The sequence below is a fragment of the Mya arenaria genome, chromosome 2 (genome assembly GCF_026914265.1).
Source record: "Mya arenaria isolate MELC-2E11 chromosome 2, ASM2691426v1".
Lineage (NCBI taxonomy): Eukaryota > Metazoa > Mollusca > Bivalvia > Myida > Myidae > Mya > Mya arenaria.
Window position 1 is genome coordinate 1,397,362 of NC_069123.1, and position 24,694 is coordinate 1,422,055.

The following is a 24,694-nucleotide window of genomic DNA, read 5'->3' on the forward strand; positions in this document are numbered from 1 at the left end:
ATGACCAATCATATTTTTGATGAATATGCATGAAGAAATTATTGCTATCTGAACAATAAATACAAAAACAAATTTGTTTATTTTTTCACTTTTCAATCAAATTTCCATCATTTTGCATCTTGTAATTGTGTTTTGAATACGTGAATAAATACTAAATAGGAAATAAATAATTTATATATTTGGTAATTAAAAACAGTACACGCATGTAAATAAAGAAAAATCAGATTGTCTTTTTGTCTTCTTATCTTTTCCGCAATTATATCCTTCATTACAAAACACCGCAGAAATTGTAGGTATTGCATTAAATCAAACAATGTACATAATGAAATAAAATTACAATCGACTATCAAATAATCAAAGCGTCATTTAACATGAAACCTGCTGATAAATAACAAACTCGAAAGCACGTGGCAGTAACCAAGCAACCACCTCGGCCGAAGTGACTATCAAATTCGCGAGGTGTTTATGTGGTATTCATCATGAGTTTTATGACGTAAAATGAGTTGTTTAGCTTTGATTATAACATTATAAATTATTAAGACTGAGAAAGAATGAATGAAAAAGTGAAATTGCCATATGACGAATTATAAATTAAGTGGACAATTATGTCAAATAACAGAAGGTGGGTGACATATAATAGGAAATTTACTTATTATGAAACTAATTTGATACGAGTATCCTGATAGTATTCGAATACTTGATACGAATATCCGGATACCGATTTGGTATCCGGTTTCCATCCCTAGTTATAATGGGAATTTGTGACCACGTCGCTACTAATTGAAAAAAACAACACCATTTATGAAGGCATACTTTAATTTATCCATACAGAAATCATATGCCTGTTTTGATTTCATCAATCAAGTCAAATGAAATAAACATAATAATGCATTAAAATTAAAAAAGAAACATCAACTTTTATTCTACCCATTTTAATTACAGAACAATTAATTTTTCAGACTGAACTTTTCACTAATTATTTTTGAATGTTATTGAAATATGTCAATCTATGAGTTTTAAATACTACAATTTTGCAAGGCGATCTTTGCATTTTTATTGTTCTGGCATATTTCATCTGATTTTCATTTGTTTTGCCATCAGATGATGAATTTTGAGCAAGCCTGGCTTGCACATATTTCCAGTGCAGGGCTCGGAGGCTTATTTATTTTAACCACTGCCATTCTCCCCTAAAAATTTCTCACCTTGAGACTGTGAGGGACAGTTTTCCCTGGGAGTTCCTCAAGATGGTAGCGGCCCGCGTGTGGGTCATTCCAACAAGTGACTCCCCATTTATCTGTAATGAAAAAACCCATTGCTGTCCAAGTCACATGCAATCAAGGCGGTCAAGATATAAATAAGATTTGTTTATTTTGATCTCCACAGTTCATTCTTGCAATGCCCTCAACACATAAATGCAATATGCTAAAGACACATTTATTCAATCTATACTTTTATGCACATATTGAGAAACTGATTGAAAGAGAATTTTCCCTACGGCTTATCATCAAGTATTCAAACAATATTATTAGATAAAACTTCAGATGAATTCAATGTCAAAAATGAAATTTAATTTTTATTGGCATCTTCAAATAAACATTGAGGCAACCATTTTGCTCCAATTTTATCTCAGAATATTATTATTTTAGAATCAAGACCTATATACAAAATTCAAAACTTTTTTGGAATTATAACCTCATTGATAAGATTGTCACCATTACATTCAATAATACAATGCTTGGTTTTCCAGTAAGTGCAGTGGTTAGCGCATTCGCTTCTCACCAAGGCAACCTGGTTCAATTGCCAGCCTGGGCACATGTGAATTTGGTTAGTGGTCACCAAGCTGGACAAGTTAGTTTTATGTGGGTACTCCGGTTTCCCCAACAATACAAGACCACATTCTCGCGCAACATCGAGCTAACGAGAGTGACTTAGTATAAGTTATTATAGCAATCTTCACAATCGTTGTGAAATATATAATGTTTAAACTAAAACAATGCTTACCTGGAGTATTTTGTCTCCTACTTGCAGCCTGCCATCGTCATAAGCCACGCCACCAGGCATAATAGTCTTCACAAACACACCCGTCATGTTACGACTCTCTGCGGTCACCAGGCTGATACCAAGGCCACCAATGGTAGGCTTTTCTAGGTCAATCTGGTATACTGATGTCTGTGGGGAAAATATAATGTTTAGATGTAAGTTAGTGACAATCAGAAATTGTGGCTGAACCATGGTCTAGCATTTATTAAAATGCCTGATGCCATCATGTTAAGAATTTTTGCCATCATCAGGATGAAACCAAGCCATCAGATAAGGTATTTCCAAGGGCTATCAAGCTAAGCTTTGACCCCGTCCTGCCATATATAGTCTCCTCAATAAGAATCAAAGCAAACATAATCCCACCCTTTACCTCCCTCAACCAAAACAGTTACACAAGAAGGGGACTCAATCTTACCTCAGCAGTCTGTGGAGAACGAGCTCTACCAGGACTAGGCATGTCAAGCCTTTGGGCCCTGTCCTGCCATAGATTCTCCCCTCTAGGACTAGTAGCCCCACTTTCTTGGACCCCAGCCCCAAACTGATCCCTACTGGCCTCTAGGGACTGTATAAGGTCCTGTAAAAGATGGTCTCCTTCTGGTTGGGATTCAGAATCCTCGGGGTCAGATGGAGGGGGTGAGGATTTGGATATTTGCTGTTTGCTGGAGTCTTCATCTATCTCCTCATCCTCACTTTCAAAAGCTGTCTTGGTGCTTAAGCTTGGTAAATTTGGCTGAAAAAAATATATTCATGCTATCTCAGTATATCTAAGCAATATTCTGGGGTGGGGGAATATCTACAATGTCAGAAATAATTTTATATTTTAACAAGAAACGCCGCAATTCGGCGACACCAGGTTTTTAATGATTGACAGAAGAACTTCAGCCTGTGTCTGTTTTTCTATTTTTAGTAACAGTGACCTTGACCCTAGGGACCCCAAATGCAATCCATTGAAAGGTATCCATAAACTATTCCTTTATACCAAGTTGTGTCAGGATATGTCAACCCTAACTTAAATTTTTCAGTTTCAACCATTTTTCTATTTTAAGTAACAGTGACCTTGACCTATCATCAAGGGACCCCAAAACATAATCCCATGAAAGTATCTATAAACTCTTCCTATAGACCAAGTTTGGTCAAGATATGTCAACCCTAACTAAAGATATTCAGTTTGAACCGTTTTTCTATTTTTAGTAACAGTTACCTTGACCATAGGGACCCCAAATGCAATCCCATGAATGGTATCCATAAACTCTTCCTATAAACCAAGTTTGGTCAAGATATGTCAACCCTAACTAAAGATACTCAATTTGAACCATTTTTCTATTTTTAGTAACAGTGACCTTGACCCTAGGGACCCCAAATGCAATCCCATGAAAGGTATCCATAAATTCTTCCTATAGACCAAGTTTGGTCAAGATATGTCAACCCTAACTAAAGTTTTTCAGTTTCAACCGTTTTTCTATTTTTAGTAACAGTGACCTTGACCTTGACCCTAGGGACCCCAAACGCAATCCCATGAAAGGAATCTACAAACTCCTCCTGTACACCAAGTTTAGTCAAGATATGTCAACTCTAACTAAAGTTATTTAGTTTCAACCGTGTTTCTATTTTTAGTAACAGTGACCTTGACCTTGACCCTAGGGACCCCAAACGCAATCCCATGAAAGGAATCTACAAACTCCTCCTGTACACCAAGTTTAGTCAAGATATGTCAACTCTAACTAAAGTTATTTAGTTTCAACAGTTTTTCTATTTTTAGTAACAGTGACCTTGACCTTGACCCTAGGGACCCCAAATGCAATCCCATGAAAGGTATCCATTAACTCTTCCTATAGACCAAGTTTAGTCAAGATATGTCATCCCTAACCAAAGTTATTCAGTTTCAACCGTTTTTCTATTTTTAGTAACAGTGACCTTGACCTTGACCCTAGGGACCCCAAACGCAATCCCATGAAAGGTACCCATAAACTCTTTTATAGACCAAGTTTGGTCAAGATATGTCAACCCAACTAAAGTTATTCAATTTCATAGGTGAGTTTGACTCCGCCCGAACAACGACGTTCGCCATTCTAATAACCAGGTTTCACTATGTGAAAACCTGGTTAAAAATGCTCTATACCACTTAGTAAGTTCAAGGACTATATGTCAGATTTTTCTACTTGTGTCTGTTCAACTAAGAACTATATATATATATATAGTTACCTTTTGTTTGCAAAATTCACATCCGCCCATTCTTTTTAAAGACACAAAAGTTTCACCCAAAATGATTGTACTATACATATATGTAAAATTAATACTTGTTACGATTTTTATAACAAGAGTACTGCAGAATAAACATGTTAAAACCAGAGTTATGAGCCTTGCTGTACCTGTGCTTATTGGTTCTAACAACATGTGTACCAAGTTTCATTTGAATTTCTTGAACACTTTTAAGCTTTGACCAAGGTTAAAGTTCTTACACTACAATGCGGACAACATGACGCGACAAACTACACCAAGGCTATCACAATACCCTGACGTTTTTTTCGAAAGCTTATAATCATTTTAAGCAGGACTATTAAATTATTACATTAGTTACTCTTTATACCTGTTGTTTGTCAAGTTCTTGTTGTAGATCATGGGACAGTTTCTCGACTTCAGCTTGTCCGAAGTCACCCATGACCAAATCCTGCCGAAATACACGAATTGTTACGTCATCTGTAGCCTCTCGTAAAACGGACACCGCCTCGAAATGGTTCAAGGGACGCATGTCAATATCATTGACCTGAAAAAGTAATGAACTTTCAAACAAACACATCACTCCACATTATCAGTGTAAAAATGTTGCTTTCTTGTTTGTTTTACAGAAATGTCATGTTATATGTAATTTAGGTTTCTTACAATCATTGTTGTTCCTGGGTTCTGAGTGTCCAAATATGTGAATTATGGACGATAACAACACCAAACTAACCAACCCTCTTATTCCCCCCCCTTCCGCCAATGATATCATCAATTCCATACAAGATATTAAATATAATCAATTTGTCCTCAGTTTGGTCTAAGACATAAGTCTGAAAGCGACAGAACCTGTAAGAATGGCCTACATTTACGTACAGCCTTGACATTTAACAGAGCACATTACATTAATCATACAATATATTTGAACTGTGTTAGCCTTGACCTTGACCTTGAGCAACTGATGACACCAAACCAGTAGGGATCATTAACTTGCTAAGTGACATCTACCACTAAAGGTTCATGATAATATGTCACATCAACTTTAAATTATTGTGTGGACAATTCCCCACAACATTGTTGATCATTTCCTCGACATTGTATATTCGACTAAGATTCTTAAATTTATCCACAAATGTCTGTCAGACAGAGCACAGTCCAGCAAAATGGCTTTTACATGGCATCTTAATGTGTTTACCCCTGTAAGATTAGCTTAGGTTCTTACCATAATTAGTTTGTCCCCAGCTTTAAGGCGCCCGTCAGAGAGAGCGGGGTCCCGCAATATGGATTTTACATAGCAGCCCCCGGTTGTGTTTGCCCCGCCAGCCACATTGAAACCCAGTTCTCCTGTACCAGGTTTTCTTAGTCTGACCAGGAACTCCTGAATCAAACGGGGGTAACATTGATAACAAAACATTATTATACTGACCTGTATAAATCTAAAAAGGGGCAATATCCCAAAATACACTCTTACTCCCAAATAAAATGTACCACAATTAACACAATTGTTTTACTCTACCGAAAAGGATGAATAAAATCAAAAACTACGGTTCTTATATAAAGGGTCCTGTGTTCAATTTGAAAGAAAGGTGCAGAAAACAGGGTTAATTTCTATCTTATGAGACAATAGTTGATCACTATAAATCTTTAAGAACACACCGGTCATTTAATATAAATTTGAGGATTTTCAGCTATTAAATAAACCGCTACAATCCTGTTATTAGTAATTAATATGTTCCATGAATGCATTATTTAGTAAGTAGTTAAAGTTTTATCACTCAAAATTCATGTTTTTTATACATGTGTATTATGTATTGATTTTAAATACAAGTGTCACTTTACGAATTGTTCTTAAATTTCACCATAAGGAATCAAATTTAAAAGCTTAACATTCCATTGTAACATTGGTGATAATGTTAATTTGATGTGTGGTTAACCCCATATACGTTATACAGATTTTTTTGATTTTTTTTTCAAATGATACCATAATAAAATGGGGTTAACATACATTGTCAAGTTTCTATATCTTAAATTGAAAGTATGCATTTAGCATAAATCTTCCCTCTTTAAGAAAAGAACAGTCAAATTTGAGGAAAAGATTAAAATCTTACTTGAAACTTCAGATTCTAGATAACTGTGTGTACCGGGTATCGCTGTGTTATCCTTATTTTCAGTTATTTTGTCTTCGCGTTAAACTTTAAACTCACAAAGAAGAATTCATCTGATTGGTTCCTCAACATCGCAATTTCAAACATGTTCGGTCATATTTCATTGTCAAATTAAAAAGCTGCAACTCATAATATGTTGAAAATTGTTGAAATTCATTGAATCACTAGTGTTGCATATTTTTTAAATCAAACTTAGCATTAGTTTTCAGTGCAACACTGTATGTAACTCAAGTTACAACAGTGTTGTATAAATGAAAATAGTCGAATTAAGATACGACTTTTGGACAAAATTTCATTTTAAATACTTAAAAATCAACATTTTTTAAAAAATTTTATGACAGATGGAAAACTGTTAAAACATGTGAAAAATGCAAAAACATCGTTTTGTGGAAAAAATTGAGTAGTGACACTATTGCCTTGGGCCCTATTTTATACTACCGAAGCATTATTGGATGTAGAACTTGTCTGATATATTATGGCCATAAGCATTTCAAACCATTTAGGACTAAATGAAAAAACAAGTCAGGGAGTGGAAAAGATTGACAAGTTGCCATGTATCATGGTTCGAATTTAATTTTGAGGCAACTCGCAAAATGAAAAATCAACTTGCAATTTTGAAAAATCAACTTGCAATTTTATTATTAATTATTATTATAATTTTGTCTAATTAAAGTAGAAATTTACACCTAGACATATTATGCCAGACATATTATGAATATTAAAAAGTATCAATCTTGAGTGACTCGACTTCTGGAACTTGTTGATGGCTTATTCTATTTAGGGGGTACGGAAAGACTCATCTGATGCTGGCAGCTTTTTGATAACAAAGCTGTCCAATAATTTGACATTGTTCACTTTGTATATTTATCCCGCCATTGGGTCATTTTATATCCATTCGACAAGAACGCTACAGATTTCATTAAGTCTATAAGTATTAAAAACAATAACATTATAATTTTAAAATAAAAAAAGCAACAGTAAATGTAGCGTGGATACTTTGGACCATGAAATATATCGATCAACAAAGTCTATTCATTCAAAGGATGATGGGATTTACATATAGTGCGCAAAAGCGCTAAATTTAGCCAATGATATAGCTAGGTGATATTCACTTTGTATTATGCACGCCTCGGAGCATCCCGGAAAGATTAGAGATAAAACTCGGCCTTTTCCATATTTGTTCTATTTTTGAAACTTACTAGAGCGTGATTCCGTACTGTATTCTTTATACTGGTAGTGTAAACATGCCACCTATAGGCTGTTTACACTCGACTACGTAGCGGAGTTAAGTTCATGTTTATTCTTCTTTCCTTTTAACATTTTGTGGTCTAGAAAAAGCCACTCGCAGAATTTTGCGAGCTTGAATCAAAGTCACTCGCAATTTGCAAATGTCGCTCGCATTTTGCGAGTATGCGAGTCTAAATTCGAACCCTGTGTATGACTGCTTAACATGTCCTTATTTTCAATGGGCTTTAAACTGTGAGGAGCCCTCTATAATGTGAAACTATGAGCATACTTACACCAGGCTGAAGGGGCATTTCTCCTGCAAGCTGTGAGGGTTCCTTTTCCCTCACTGCTGATTCTCCTTGTTCAGAGTCTTCAGACTCATCATTGGATTCCGTTTCATCATCAACATCACTCTCAAAAACTTCTTCATCATCTTTGTTTAGTTCATTAACTTCTATTGCACTTTCATCAGATACATGTTCACTATCTACATCACAATGTGGTTCATTTTCACTTGTCATTTCATTTATTGAATCATCTTTTAACCTTGTATCAATATCTCCAACACTTTCTACACTTAATAATTTCTTAACACTTGCACTAACAATCTTCTTTTTATCAGTATCACTTTCATCATCATCATCATCTTCTTTTTGTTCGCTTGCCGAGTCTGTAAGTGTTGCATAACTTATTTCCACTTCTTGTTCAGTAGAAAAGTTTGTTGTTCCAACAACATCATCATTAAAACTTATATCATATTCATCATTTTCAGATTCATTTACCAACTCCTCCTGTTGTTCAATGTCCAAATATTTCTTTTCTAACCTCCTAATATCATCATCATCAAAATCACTTTCATCCGAACTATTACGTTCACTTTCAGACTTTTCAACATGCACATCTTTATAATCAAATTGTACATCAATGTCATTTTCTACACAAAGCTCACCATTAGGATCATCTAGCACTTTTATTACACTACTTTGCGCATTATCTACAGTAAAAGTTCCAACCGCTTCGACACCCAGGTCAGTTAATGCTTTCTCGGTGTCTTCGGGTCCTAAACTACCTGATACATGTTTATATTCACTATTTGAGGTAGACTCCATAGATTTAGACAAGTTATTGACAGTATCAGACTCGATATCATTCTTCAAGTCTGACAGGGCAGTGTCTGCTAAACTCTCAACAACAACAGAGTCTTGTAAGGAATCGATCACATTTTCTGACATTTCACCACTATCTTGAGCTGCTTCAACTATCTCTTCATCCACCTCTGACTTAGCAATACTTTTGTCAAATTCTGACACTTCGTCAGTCTGTCCAAGAATACTTTCCCTTTCATCAAATGGTGTTCCATCTCTTGATTCAACATCATCCCCTTCAAAAGTCACAGGAGTTACATCATCATCCCTTGAAATATTGTCAAAAGAAACAGCTGAATCTTCTCTGACAATAAGACTAGTATTCAGTGCTGCTCCTTGCTTCAAGTTCTTAACATTATTAATGACAATCATCTCAGAGTGGCAGCTATCAATCAATTCAGCCACACCCATCTGGACTTGAAGCCCAGCCCCTCTGGGAGGGTCAGACTCTTCCTCACTCTCCTCCTCATCCGCCGTCCCAACAACTATAGCCACGCCCCCAGTGGTATCTGAATCTACACTACCCATTGAGCTCAGCATTGTGGGTGGGGGGCTTATTGGCAGGGGCGGAGCGAGGCTAGATTGTTTGGATGATGCATAACTTTCATCAGCATCACTTTCCGAATCATCATCGATATCATCTACATCATTGTGAGCCTTTCCATCACCATCACAATCATCTTGTTCATCACTGTCACTGTTGTCAACAATATCTCCTAAATGATTGGCTAAATCGTGTGACTGCTGGGCAGGTTTGCTATGGTTGGCTGTAAGATGTTCGCCTCTTGGAGTGATCTCCACTTCGCTGTCAGAATCGCTGTCAGTGTTTGACTGGACTGATCCACTACCATTTGGTGTTACAACTAGGGACTCATCGGTATCCTGAAAAGAAGAGGATCTCGTTCATTTTAGCTGTATTTGCTAGATGACACTACACTGTAATTTAGAACATACTTTTCAAATACAAACACATTCACTTACTTATACAAAAATGGATTGAAATATTTATATTTTGAACCATATCTGTTGTCTTCCAATACTCAATTATTCCTCTTAAAGTTTTCTTCAAAAGTCTGAATATGAAATAGAGTTCAATGGGTAAAGAACATCTTTCTGACACAAAATGTTCATCAGGGATATAGACAAATTCTATGAAAATAAGATTTTACTCTACCGTATTGGCTAAGGGAGGTAACTGCATAGGATCTGGTCTACACATCAGCAACTGAACTTGTTTACCGGCACTTCGCAGTTTTGACATTGTATCCTATAGAAAAAAATATTTCCAACTTATAAAAAATAATAAAATGAAGGTTATTTGTCAGTTAATAAATGCATACTTTTAAGTTTAAGCTTAATTTAAAAAACAATTATACATCATAAGTATTCACAACAACAAAAAAAGCAATAAAATAAAATTTCTTTCTCCACAAGCAGATGCCAAAGCTGGTCTGTTTTAACGGTTGAACAAGATGCATAATTCGAAAATTATTAAAGCCTGAGTTATGGGCCTTTCTAGCTCAGCATATTGTCACTGAAAACATGTATAGTAAGTTTCATGAAAATATATTAACCTTTATGAGCTATGGCCTAGGTTAAAGTATTTGATGGCGATGGGGCAGCCTGTGACAATTCTGACTACAACAGCAAGACTATTACAATCGCTTAAACATTGATTATCAGATGAGCTAAATAAACTAGCACACTTGTACTTACCTTATGTGATAGCCCAGCAACAGATTCGCCATTTACAGCTAGAATCACATCACCTGAGTGTAAAATCCCGGCGTCAGCAGCGGGGCCAATCAGGAAAACCCGCTTAATGCGTACCACCTGTTCACGGATATCTGGGCTTGATACCTGGCCTCCAACTGTACTGAAGCCCAGGCCATAGATTCCCTTGGTGAGATCGACTGTGTAGGAGTTGTCTGAAAGAAACGGATGATGTTATTTAAACAATTGTTAAGTACATGAATACTAGAATGTCGTGGTTCTGATTTGTATCCTGTCGAAAATGTCCTACTTTTCAAGTAAAAGTCACCATGACCTTGACCTTTGCCCTATTGACCCTAGAATTAATAAGGGTCATCAAGACTGATCATGACCAATGTGGGTACCAAGTTTAAACACAAGATAAAGAAGTACAAAGTATTTGATCGGAAACCGAAGTGTGACGTGGTCTATGAAGATGCTAATGACGCGGACACTGGACAAAGGAATCACTATGTGTCAGTCTATCTACGCAAGCGACACACTCAATGAAGGCTTACACAACATAGTTTGTCTATTAGTATAGAAACACCTTGGGGTGTAGCTGAAACCATCAAAGAAACAGTGACATAGTATTTGTTATTAAGGTTTGTCAGGAAACATTTATGCAGAATAAACTTTTCATCTTAGGTACTGAGTAAGTGATTTTGGGATAAATTACAATGGTTACATCATTAAAGCTACAAAAACATACATCTGAACAGTAATTTGTATATGTATAAAGCTTTTTAAAAATAGCAAGAAATTAATTGTAACGAAAATAAAGTTCCTAAACAACATGCCTTTTATAGATACTTAGCTACCACATTAGGTCATCTTAATGCAAGGAGTAAATTCATGCTTCTAATTGAGTTCTTGAGACTGGTTTTGTTATTATGAAAAGAGAAAAAAGGGAAATTAATCATACATTCATTAACAAAGGAGCTGTACAGATCCTCCACATCATCATCTCCCTTTGCTGATACTTCAATCATCCTCTGTTGTCCCCCATCACTCCCCACATCCCCCTGTGGCCCCTCCGCTGTCCCCAAGGGTTGCGCCAGCAATGAGGTACGCTCCACTTTGAGGCGTGAGAATGGTGGGGCTTGACAGAGGGTCTCTACAGCCTCTTTGTGTGTGAGTCCCATCATTGAGACACTGTCCACTTCAAGGATGCGGTCTCCTGAAATACAAACATAATGTAGCTTTACATAACCATAGGTATAAATATCATTATTTAAAATTTGTGACTGTATCTATATCTTTCAATGTTCATAAATATTGTCAATGATGAGGGCGTTGTGGTATCTTTTTCATTAACTATCACTTTGTGGTTTCATTTATCTTCAATCAGGTGTAACGAAATCCTGAAGTGACGTTGACAATAAAAAAATTGTCAATAAAAACTGCATGTTAATTACACCTATTTGGCTACTGTAGTGACTTAATGCTTTAAGATTGACAATCCAGACGTTAAATATTATGATGATATCAAAAAGTGGTCTTCCTTCACATTCAACATAATTTCAGTACAGGATATTATGTATAACTATCTGTTTAACGTCACTTAAAGTGTTCTTTGAAGGTTATAGTATTTTGCAAAATTAATCATAAGAAAGCACGATTGTAAAGAGAACCCAAGAAATATTGAAGAACTCAAGTTTAGGCATACCGGTAGATGGTAGACAACTCTAAACATGTTAGGATAGTTCAATGATGTTTTATGTTCAATTGTCTAAAAAAAGGTGCTACAATCATACAATTCATCCCCCTAGTCCAACATAAATAAGGACTTATAGAATGTCACCCTTTTTGGAGTGCCCAAAATTGTCACCATCACCCAATATTCCTAAAATCAATAAAGGTATTGATAGAAAACTGAAGTGTGATGCTGACGACATGATGGGCACCGTCGCTTCAAGATAAAGTTATTCCTGTTTACAACAATTCAGAGAACAGATGCTGCTGATAAGCCCAGCCTAAACTAAAATTCAAACCTTTTCTTATGAATCCCTCTCTGTCCGCAGCCCCATCAGGAACAACAGACTTTACATATATACCACCATGACGAACAGTTGTGTTCACACCTCCCTGGAAATATAAGTAATATGTTGCATGAAATATTTTCTGATAAAAAAAAGAGAGGCCTCCCTTAGAAACAGCAGCTTTTGGAGGACACTAGTGTTGATTCCAATCTAGAAATAATCAAAGGGCAATAACTCTTTCAAAAATGGTCAAATCAGGAAAGCCCGACAATATGCCCTGCTTCACTTTACGATCATCAATCTGTAAAAGTTTGGTAGAAATCGCATGAAAAACGTAAGAGGAGTTGCAAAGAAACCAATTTTAAATGTAAAATAATCAAAGGGCAATTACTCTTTCAAAAATGGCCGAATCGCAAAAGCCCGACATTATGCGCTGCTTCACTTTATGATCATCAATCTGTGAAAGTTTGGTAGAAATTGCATGAGAAATGTAAGAGGAGATGCAAAGAAATGAATGTGGGACGGACGGACAGACGGACGCACACACATACACGCACGCACGCACACACACACGCACGGAATCGCGCCTACCATTACTATATCCCCTTGCCTTTTTAAGGCGGGGATAATTATTGGCAAAACATAAAATATTTTATGAAATATTGTTATCATGAACCCATCCCTATCACTGGCCCCTCATAGACCAGCGACTTTGCCTATATTTGGTCATTGCAATGAATGCTTATGACACAAGGTACAAAATGTGTATGTGTTTGATTGCTGACAAAAAATTAGATCGCAGATTTTTATATTAAAGTTCAAAAATTGATGTTTTATGCATTATGCTTAAGCCAATAAAACATTAATTTTCGAGCAAAAATATGAAAATCTATGATTTGAGTTTTTGTCAGCAATCTTACATCATTGAGTTGCAGATTTTTACGTAAAAATTTGCTTTTTCCAAGACAAAAAATCAAAAGGTGTAAAAATGGTATATCTGTGAGAGTGCAGCTTTATTTATTTTTTTAAGTCTATGTATCGAAGGCAGGGCTAGAGCTACCCTGGCTGGTTCTTTAATGAATGTTAGTTTATAGCACAGTGGCTCAGGAACCCCATTAAATATCCCTCCCTGTACACAGTTAATTTATTTTAGAGGTGAGGCTGGGAATCAAACCTGCGACCTCTGGGTTGAGAGCCACTTGTTTAACCACTAGGAAATGGAAACGGCACACTCAATAAACTTGTATTACAGAAACACCTCCAACCTCTGAAAACATCTTTGATAGGATTCCCAAGTAATATTTCAGCAATTTAACAGGGTGTAACCACCACTCCCGATGCAAATAAAAAGCCCTATTAAACATTATTGTGAATGCTAAAATCAATATATTCAAGAAACTAATTAGTGAGGGGGGATTTAATATAAACATAGAACCCATCCCAGGAAGACAAAATAAAGATATTCTATAGAGGGCGGTTCCAGTTCTTTTTTTGATACTAACATTAAATGAACTACCGTACTAAAGGGTTTAATGGTCCAATTTAAAAGCACATTCCTAGGTCGGGGTAAATGTTTAAATTCAATAACCCTTATAAATATTGCATGTGTATAGAAAATGTAAAATATTTATAAAATGTCAAAAGCCTATGTAAGAACACAGTATGTATTTCCAATAGCATCATTTGGTTGTTGTTAAAGACTGCAGAGATAAAGTGCCAGTTCGTGAAACAAGAGGGTCCATGTGAATTACCCTAGCTCTTAGGCCTAAAAAAAAATACATTTGGTTCGGGTTACCCGACCCTACCTACGGAATAGGCGCCGACCCTAACGTTTTTATAGTCAGTTTGAAAAAAAAAATTGAAAAACTAAAAAAAAAAAAAAAAAAAAAAATTCTTTTTTTTCTTTTTTTTTTTGCTTTTCAATATGTAGTTTAAAACCTTAATTGCTTATATAGAAGATAACTTTAACACCATTCTCCAATGATGAAAATGACATTCTTATATAAAGCCTAATAAAAAAAAATAATAAAAAAAATAAAAAAGCCTACCTACCCTACCTATTTTTGAAAAGGATGTAACCCTAACCAAACAATTTTTTTTTTTAGGCCTTAGTTTAAATATACCCCTTGGTTTAAAGTATCAAAACATGGGTTCAACCAGTACTCAAAACACACAACTCTTCAAGGCCACCTATTCATGCTGAACGCAAGGTGAGAGAGCCACTGTAAATTACTTTTTTACATAGGGCCAAAAAACATTGGTTTGGTTCAAGTTACATCCTCTTCAAAAAACAGGTAGGGTAGATACTAGGCTTTTCTTTATGTTAATTTTTAAAAGGCTTTTCGTAAGAATGTTATTGTCATCATTGGAGAATTGTATTCAAGTGGTCTTCTTTATAAAACTACGTATTAAAACACATTTAAAAAAAGATTTTTTGTTTTTAACTGACCAATAATCGTAGGGTCGGCACCTATTTCGTAGGTAGGGTCAGGTAACTTGAACCAAATGTATTTTTTTTTAGGCCTAGTGACGTGGTAGGGGCATACTTATTTTAAATCTAAGCTATGATAGAAGACTCACTGAGATATGCAGTCCAAAGCTGCCATTCACTTTCTCCAGGAAGACATCAAACTCCTCCCCAGGCCCCTCCCCCAAGTCCTGAGTGGGCGGAGTGTCCCTACTGAGAGGCGGGGTATATGTGTTGTCAATCACAGCGGTACACACATCCTCGAAGTCAGAGTCAGTGTCCGATTCCTCACTCACTGCATGTTGTTCTGCAGAAAAGATACCAATTATCTAAGTCTGTCATATATGTTATAGTTAATTACAGACCTATCAACTATAATTATACATGTACCTTTGGCTTATTAAAATGAGCATGAAACAAACAAGTAACAATTTCGCAACTAATCGTTAACATCATTATTAACCACACACGTTATATATATATGGTATTGGTCTGACTACATGATTGATATTTGATAAATCAGACAAGGGCATGTAAGTTCTCTATTTTTGATATTTTTCCACATCTACTGTGTCTTTATGCCCCAACTCCAGCAGACTTTTTTTACAATTTTTCAAGTTTGGGGAATATAAATAGATGTTCTCTTTGGATATTTGTATTGCTATCTTTGTTTTCATTTGATATCTGCAAGATATTACATACAATGTATTGTTTAAACAGATAAGATGTCACTTTAATGATCGAGAATAAACGTTTCTTACTTAAAGGTTTCTATGTTGGCCACTTTTTTTTTTGAAACTTTGTTGATATTGACTTTTTTTACTTCTATGAACAAACACCGAACAGCAGCTTACAGATATACACTTAAACAATATTTTTCAAATCCAAGTTCCCTTTTCAATAGCATTACTAACGCTTTTTGACAAAATAGAGCTTTTTTGTCACATTTTTATGAATTTATTTACATAAGAGCTTTCATCTAAACATTGATTATGTTTTATCATTGAAATAATCATTTTTCATATTTCACACAACTTTAACTTTCTACCCAATAAAATGTAATAAGTTCTTTTTTACATTGATAACATTTTTTGAAATGCTTTTCGTTCATTACATTTTGCATAATTCAATATGTACATTTTCTGACAATCACTGTTATCATATATTTATGTTACAAGCGATCAGAAATATTTCTTCCAAGCATACCAATAAACAATCAGTAAATAAATATGTATTTCAAACCTTTATAGTGCCTGTCAGCCGACGTTTCTGACCCCCCTGCCTCACTTTTTAATGAGTCTACCAAAGATAGCGTGGAATGTGCTTCTATGGTTGCCGAGAAAACATTCTCCGCTCCCTCTCTCTCACTCTCACTTTCTGGAATGCTTTCATTTTCTCCATCTACATCAACGATTTTTTCTTGTTTTTTGTCTTTTCCACTTTTTTTGGATGCATTTTTTACGTCCGTTTTAACAGTATCATTATTTACATCAATGTTACTGTGTACACTAGATACAGGTTTGTCAGCCTTTTCCAATGAACTACTATCTCCTTTAAATTTATCCATTTTTGTCCTGAAATCTCCGACAGATTCTTTTGTCCTGAAATCTCCAACAGATTCTTTGGAGTTTTGTAATTCCAACTGAGATACACTAGGCTCAGGGCTGTCAGATCTAAATTTATTCATATTTGTCCTGAAATCTTTATCCGATTCTATTGAATTTTGCAACTTCCACTGAAATTCCGCATCTTCGTCGAATTCTTTCCGTTTTATCGAGCCTGGAGGTTTAACCTGGGATACCAAAAATTTCACAATATCTCCGGATTCTTTAATCATTCTTACTGCTTCATGATGTTCGATATCACCGAGAATTTCTTCATTTATCTCTAAAATCTGATCACCTGGTTTAATCCTACCATCCAAAAAAGCCGGACTATCCTTTATCAGAGATTTTACAAAAAATCCGCCGAGATTTTTACCAGCTCCCCCTACGATGCATATTCCAACACCGTATACAGGGTCCTTCGTAAGACTTATCTCAAACACGTTTCGATCACACATTACATGTTCAGGGGAGAGTAGTTCATCGTTAAAGCGCTGGTTCAGGGTTTGGCTAATTGTTTCGTTGTTGTTTCCAGAGACGGGGCAGTGAGTCTGGTCCATGGAGTGAATACTTGTTTCTAAAAATAAAAAATATATAATTTTTTTAGATAAATACATGAGCCGGCAAAGGAAGAATGTTAAGAATTTATATTACAAAATAATGAGATTTCAAAATAACAGTATTATGAAAGAACAATGACTACTGAAAAGAACACCCATACAAAATAAAGGCAATAATATACAAACAAAAATTGTTTTGGATGTATTTGCTATGTATTTATTTTCAGCTACATTAAAGCTGCACTCTGACAGATTGACCCTTTTGACAACTTTTTATCTTTTGTCTTGGAATGAGCCAATTTTTGGGTAAATGTCTTAAAAGCAGTGATATAAGACTGCTGACAAAAAAAATCAGATCATTTTTTAACATAAAAATGAAAAACTGTGAAGTTTTATGCTGATAAACTAATTTTTCTTAAAGTGTTTAAGTAATGCTTTAAGCCATAAAACATCAATTTTCGACCGTAAAAATGAAAAACTCTGATCTGAATTTTTGTCAGCTGAGTGAGTCTTATAGGACTAGTTTCCAGACATTCATGAAAAAATTGGCCCTGTCCAAGACAAAAATTAAAAAAGTTGTTAAAACAGTAAATCTGTGAGAGTGCAGCTTTAAAGGTCCAAGTCAAAGCGTAAGTAAATGTTTTTTTCCAAATAGTTCTAGGATGTAACTTGTAACATAGCCTAAAGTGATTGTGGAACCAGACAGTTTTTTAAGCTGAATGCATCCCGCAGCATAATTTGATATTATCGAGTGATTCATGCGTTAGATCATTCATTTTTGATATATACATACAAACTCATGCCCATCAGGGAGGTAAAATAAACCATGAATACTTAATTATATAAGATTCAACATTTAAGATTAAAAGAAACTTCATGCTTGAACAATGCACTTCATTTAAAGATCTAAATTTATACTACACAAGCAAATAAACCAAACTCAAATCAATCCAAATGTCAATGCAAATGTTATCATCAATCAATCAATCAATCAAACTATAAGATGCCATGCAAACCTATAACATAAGCTTTCGTAGGTTTCACAAACTGTGCCTCAATTTCATCCTCGTTCACTTCTCCATCTCCACATGCCTTCGCTGAACCGCTACCCTCTGAATTACGGGGGCTCCCTCTATCTTTTTTCTGAACCACTCTGGGGCTGGCAGATTTTTTACCCCTTGAAGCAGGGGAATCTTTATATTGACCTTGACCCTCTTGGGAGACTAATTCCACAGGACTTTCACACTGTGATCTTTCTTCACCCTCCCTGACCCTGTCATTGCTCCCATCAGGGGGGCGGGGCGGATGGAGGTTCAGGTCGCTATGTAGCACATGCTGAGAGTATTGGGATGGCCCGGCGCCATTTGCACGTGCAGCTAAAGGCAGGTCAATCATGCTGACACTTGAGTCTGGATGATAGGGCGGAGGGCTGGAGCAAAAGCGACATGCTATGCGTTACATGCAGTTATAATCACAGAATTTCAGTAAATTCCAAAATTCAATACCGTCGATGTAAATTAAAGAAGGACATGGTCACATACCACTATCATAAGGCTAAAAATTATAAATAGTTTGTTATGGCCTTCCCGAATCATCTCATAAAAATAACCATGACTGGAAAGGTTTTTTTTAAAACCTCTGCAGTGGTCATTTATCCTTTTTTCATATTTCCTTGTGAAATTAAGGGGAAGAAATCTAAAAAACATATTGGTTAGGTAAAGACCACAAACCTTTGAATTGGGTTCTTAGAAAAAAGTTCATAATGCTTAGTCTCCCATGATTTCAGAATGCAATTTTAAACAGCTTACAGTTTCACATTTATGATATGCAAATACTTTCCATATTACAAATTTCATAATTATTGAATATATGTGTTTAAATATTTCATAATTAATTAATTTTAATAAACATCTTTTTATCAGCCAAAAAAACCCATCTCAATCTTCGAACATTTCACTTTTACCTTATTATATTTCAAAATCAGAAAACATGATTATTCACATTTTAAATAAAAAAAATTTTTTTATCAATATGAATGACAGGAGAGTGTTACATTAAAAGTTTCCCAAAAGAACCATGATATATATAGAAACAAGTCATTACGTAATTGCAGGTGTGTTTAATTACTTTCTTAACATTCAAGTTTCATAATACATGTCCAAATTTACCTTTGAGCAATGAACTTTTCAATCAGGTGAAGCTAGCTGTGAGTGAGTGTCTTAAAACTTCAACTTTATTGCAATTTTAGTACCAATTTCATTAAAAGTGAAAAATAAATACACAATTATAATTGCCAGCCTGAATTACTCAAAAAATCTTAAGCATATAGGCTTACTATCTTATTTCAATTAGCCAAATTACTTACATAAACTTGATTTTGCTTATTAGGGTACTTTCTGCTCAAAGTCTATGTTGAAACTTAAACCAAAATGATAATATTGTGACTAAACTAAACCTGTTTTGAAGGGACTTGAGATTGTTCAATAAACTGAAGCATGCTCTAGGGGCTGACCCAGGTATTGGTGTTAGAGGGGGCATAGTAACCATTTGACATGTGCCCCTCCCTCATAACCGAAATTTAAATGGCTTAACATGTTGGCAGGTGGTTTTGGGGTACTCACCCATGGATTTTTCAACAATTCATGTCAAAAATGGTGCATTTCAGGCATATTTTATTATTTTTTTCCTAAGATACTGATATAAAAAGTTAACTTGGAAGATTTAAAGGGGCATGGTGCACCCCCACCCTCCCCCCAGCCCCTGAATCGAATAGTGTGTGCCTTTTAATGTTACAATGTACATGTATATTTGAATTGTTGTTTTTCTTTTTTATTTCATAATTATAAGTATTAATGTCGTCTTTAAGGTAAATCATTCTATCATATTACTACCAGGCACAACCAACAATTCACTAAACAATGCACACTCACTGCATGTCTATAATTACTTTAAATGCATCAACAAGCAAATACAAAACTGTGCACACAGGTAATTTAATTAACTTTTAGTAAGGCATTAAAACTATGACAATATTGATTTTTCTTTAAGCTTATCGATAAAATATACATGTCATAAGACACTTACCTTAATATTCAATTTTATTTAAATGGTTTTCCAAAACCAAGATATATGTATTTTAGAAAACTTGTTAATGAACAAGAGTGCTGTGGAGCAAATATCAATGCTCATCTATTTTCGTTGTTTTTCAGTCAACAAGGGAAGTCACTTAACTATATTTAGGCCAGAGTTAAGTGCCTTGCGATACATGTGCGTACTGCATTGACAACTTATGTACCAAGTTTGATTTGATGTTCTTGAACGTTTTTGGAGTTATGGCTAAAGTTAGTTTGGTCACGCCAGAGGCAATTATGATGACAGCAAGACTTTCACAATACCTTAACTATATTCTTTAACCTAGTGAACTAGTTTTTGACCTGAGGTGACCCATATTCACAAATGTTCAAGACAACATGTGACAAGTATTCAGACAAAGTTTCATAACACTTGGATAAAAACTATTGTCTTTATGACATGGAATAAAATCTCTAATTGAGAATTGTTAAAGCACGCCCAAACCCAGTTTTCATCATTCTATAACCCGTAATTTTTCAATGAAAAATATGGCTAAAAACAGAAAAGCTAAAAATCTACATAAACTAGTAAACACCGTAAAATCTAACTTGACGCCATTTTTTAACTAGCCACTATGTAAGATTACAGTAAAAAGTTGTACTACCAACCAAAAATAAAACAAACTAGCCAGTCATGTAAAATTACCGTAAAAAGTAGCACTACTGAGTAGACAAACAATTGCCACAAAGTAGCTACTAAAATGTAATATCGATAATAAAACTATCAATGCCAAAAATAGCTACTAAAATGTAATTTCGATAAAAAAAACTCAATCAATAATTCACCTCTGCTTCGAACGACAGCAACATCTCGACATATTTTTTATGTATCCAAACATTTCTCCCTAATAGTCCAATAGAAAAGAAATAAAAGAACTTCAATCACTCGGACGTAGAGTCCTTAACTTTGATTTCATAACAGGAAAACACTTAATATTAACACTGCACTGATGTGAAATACCGTAACTGAAATGCAATTAGTCACATGACAGGTTTAAACGTACGTAAAAACAATCCACTGAAATACAGTATTACGGTATTACAATAAATTAAATCTAAAATAACATGCCACAGGCTAAATGTCCATCAATAAGTTCAATTCATTAGAGTTGAGGTGACAATTTGAAATACTGTATATAAATGCATGCTTGTCAGACAAGCTATTAGTACAATTAAACACGGCAGGGTTATTAGATATTGATGATTCAGATACCATCAAAATGCACTGATCATTCAATTAAGGAAGGTATCAATGTCATTTAAGCCATGAAACACGATTGTGAAATATGCATTTACGAAAATACTAGAAAGGCTATTAGGTAAATATCAGAAGTATATTTGATCCAGCTGTACTTGAAACTTAACAAAGACATAATTATTGCGGGAGACATCAAAGAATTCAGTGTTACATTCCCATAAAAATGGGTTGTAAATGTTGATTAAAGTAGCTTCATTGATGAAAGTATATTTGTTACTGTATACCACAAAGGTGTTCATATAATTTTATGGACTTGATGAACTTCATATGACGCGCTACATACACAATAACATGTTATATACAATGTTTACAATACCTTCCTTCAAATATCATCTTTTAAATTTAAAATACCTTTCACATGACAAACTTCAAATGCAAATATATAGGAGGGTTTACAAATACATTTCCTCCTTTTTTTATTTTAAAATTCATTTAACCTCTATTCCACGAAACTTAAGGTATCAGACGTTTCAAAAAATTGTAAAATTGTCATTTTATTCAGCCATTTGTAATAATTTCATATCTTGGTGCCTCAGGTGAACCCAATCTATTTTTAGTACCATCTGATAAAAAAGAATCTTACTAATTTTAAAACAAATGACCAGAAAACATTATTGATAAAGTCATTTCAGTTCGTAGTTTACTTGTATGACCTATTTTGAATATGGTTCATTTAGGACAAAGATGTGTGTTAAAATGTTATATGTTTTAGGTATTATTTTTACATACTGAGTCACTTTCTCTCACTCATAAAACTTTTTCAAATAATACCAAAATAATATGGGGTCAATTGGTCCAATATTCGTAAAACATCTTAAGCCATTTCCTAATTTAGTCTAGATCTCCCTGCTCTTTTGACATAACAACTAAATAATATCTGAAATACTTATTGTTGTCATTGATGTTATTGAATAAACATACTTTTACTCTAAATTCACCTAATACTTTTCTTTTAATTTGACTATGAAAATCTTAAGGTATCAACTTTAGTTAAGGAATGACTTAAGCCTTGTTAAGATGTTTTATAAATACTGGGGCGGTATTCATAAAAGTTCTTAAGTCATTTCCTAACTTAAGTCACTTTCCTAATTTTAGTATCTCTTCAATCATATGTAATAAAAACTTAAAAATTAGCAAAAACATTATTTTCATTGACCTTCTTGAAAAAAAAACCCATACTTTATTGTTAAAAACACTTATACATTTCTTTTAAACCTGCACTCTCACAGATATACCATTTTTATAACTTTTTTTTTTTGTCTTGGAAAGAGCAAATTTTTGCGTAAATATCTGCAAAGCAATGATATAAGATTGCTGACAAAAAAATCAGATCGTAGATTTTTCATTTTTCCGTTCAAAAATTAATGTTTAATGGCTTAAACCGTTTCTAACGGTTAAAGAAAACTGCATAAAACATCAATTTTTCAACTTAAATATAAAAATCTCCGTTCTTATTTTTTGTCAGCAGTCTTATATAACTGGGTTTCATGGATTTTTGCAAAAAATGGCTCGTTTCAAGACAAAAAATATAAAAGATATCAAAACGTTCAATCTATCTGTGAAAGTGCAGCTTTAAATTGACTGTCAAAATTTAAGAAATGGACTTAAGATGTTTTATGAATACAACCCAATTGTACATCCAACACCTTAACTGCCATTATCAATTCAGTTTGCATCCGGCTGATAACTTTTGTTTCCTTTTTAAACATGCCATTTCATCGTTTAAGGAAATCTAACCATGAGAGCTATTAAAGCTTTTTATAATCATGCATCATGCAGCTATGAAATCAGGCATTCAAAAGTTGCTTGAGGAAATTAGTTTCAGGAAAATTTCACAAACTTGTACGATCTTTTTTCAATTCACATAGATATCGAGTCTGTCTGTATACACAATGTCATAAGTATTTAACTTATTTAAGTGGTTTCGATTTTGAACACAATTCTAAGAAATACTTGCTATGTCGACCTCTGTCATCTCTAGTCATGTCGATCTATTTTTGATTTTTATACTGTTAAGTTATACACTTTTGTATAATGATAAGCTTTATCTTTAAGACCTTCAATTCCACACAGGTTCAAGTTTTCTTTTTACCTCAAATTTACACTAATTCATTGTTAAGATCCAAATAACTTTATCATGGGCCGTGAAAATATTACAGTATCACTCACTGCCTGTAGGCGGCCGGATGTTTCTGTGGCACATGGTCTGTGGCAGCAAACCCTCCCTGCAACGGCTCAAAGTCCTGAAGAACCTAAACATATGGAATTATTAGATATAATATATTAAACAAATTAAAAGCTTTGCAAAAGCTTCATTATTTTTGACCAGTACTGTATTGTTTGCGGCGCTTTGAACTCTACTCTTGCGAAGCTTTAAGCACAGCTTAAATGATGCTTTAGCGAAGCTTCTTTGATGCGTGTAATACAGATTACATTAGGGTTTTAGCCAGGGTTTGAAAAGGACAGAGTGCTGCAGAAAAGGGACAGGGTGTTAATGGTGAGAAGGGCAAATTGATTCGGGTTGTGAAGAACAAAAATATGAAAATTTTGACAAAAGTAGTGTTAGAAATGTGTTTAATTCCAGTAGTTTTAGCTTTCAGGTGCAAGATATATTAAGTTTGTAATTATTTTAATCATAAAATAAGTTTTTAAACAAAACGTAGAAACTATTTTATTATCTACAGCATTCAATTCTAAGAAGGCAGAAGGATGCCCATGCTGGTCTTAATAAGGGCAGAGGTGTGCTGTCAAAAAAGGGCAGAGTGCAGCACCCTCCTATATTTCCGTAGTTAAAACCCAAAAAATTAAAGTATTGCAAAATTTTATAAAAGGGAAACAACTTAAATTCATGTTGACATAAACTTAAGCACAGGTTGTTTCCCTTGGTTATAACTCCGTAGAACACAAGACAGGAGGTTGGAACAAAGTTACCTCCCTTAAATGAACAGGAAAACAAACTGGAAAAAAAATCAACCAAGTCTGCCACACCCATGTTAGAGCATTGAAAAATCAATTTGAAAGATACAATAATTATCAGAAACTTCAGCCAAGTTCTTTCCAATTCTTTTCAGCAGGAGAGGCCTGCATAGAGGGCTACTACAAGAACACAAAACATAACAAGGCATGATAAAAACTCTGGATTTACT

General features: G+C 34.6%; 1 protein-coding gene across 2 annotated transcripts in view; it reads right to left on the reverse strand.

Annotated features, from left to right (window-relative positions):
• LOC128225067 (tyrosine-protein phosphatase non-receptor type 13-like) overlaps nucleotides 1-24,694 on the reverse strand; it is a 66,630-nt gene that overhangs the window by 8,392 nt on the left and 33,544 nt on the right. For both annotated transcript variants that reach the window (XM_052935076.1, XM_052935075.1), the window contains 14 exons: nucleotides 23,718-23,800; nucleotides 18,176-18,588; nucleotides 16,238-17,176; nucleotides 15,109-15,302; nucleotides 12,541-12,634; nucleotides 11,472-11,726; nucleotides 10,511-10,722; nucleotides 9,969-10,061; nucleotides 7,943-9,676; nucleotides 5,480-5,635; nucleotides 4,628-4,804; nucleotides 2,456-2,770; nucleotides 2,002-2,169; nucleotides 1,203-1,294 (listed from right to left, as the gene is read on the reverse strand). In XM_052935076.1, the coding sequence (XP_052791036.1) occupies nucleotides 1,203-1,294; nucleotides 2,002-2,169; nucleotides 2,456-2,770; nucleotides 4,628-4,804; nucleotides 5,480-5,635; nucleotides 7,943-9,676; nucleotides 9,969-10,061; nucleotides 10,511-10,722; nucleotides 11,472-11,726; nucleotides 12,541-12,634; nucleotides 15,109-15,302; nucleotides 16,238-17,176; nucleotides 18,176-18,588; nucleotides 23,718-23,800 (4,925 nt within the window). The remainder of the gene's footprint in view (nucleotides 1-1,202; nucleotides 1,295-2,001; nucleotides 2,170-2,455; nucleotides 2,771-4,627; nucleotides 4,805-5,479; nucleotides 5,636-7,942; nucleotides 9,677-9,968; nucleotides 10,062-10,510; nucleotides 10,723-11,471; nucleotides 11,727-12,540; nucleotides 12,635-15,108; nucleotides 15,303-16,237; nucleotides 17,177-18,175; nucleotides 18,589-23,717; nucleotides 23,801-24,694) is intronic.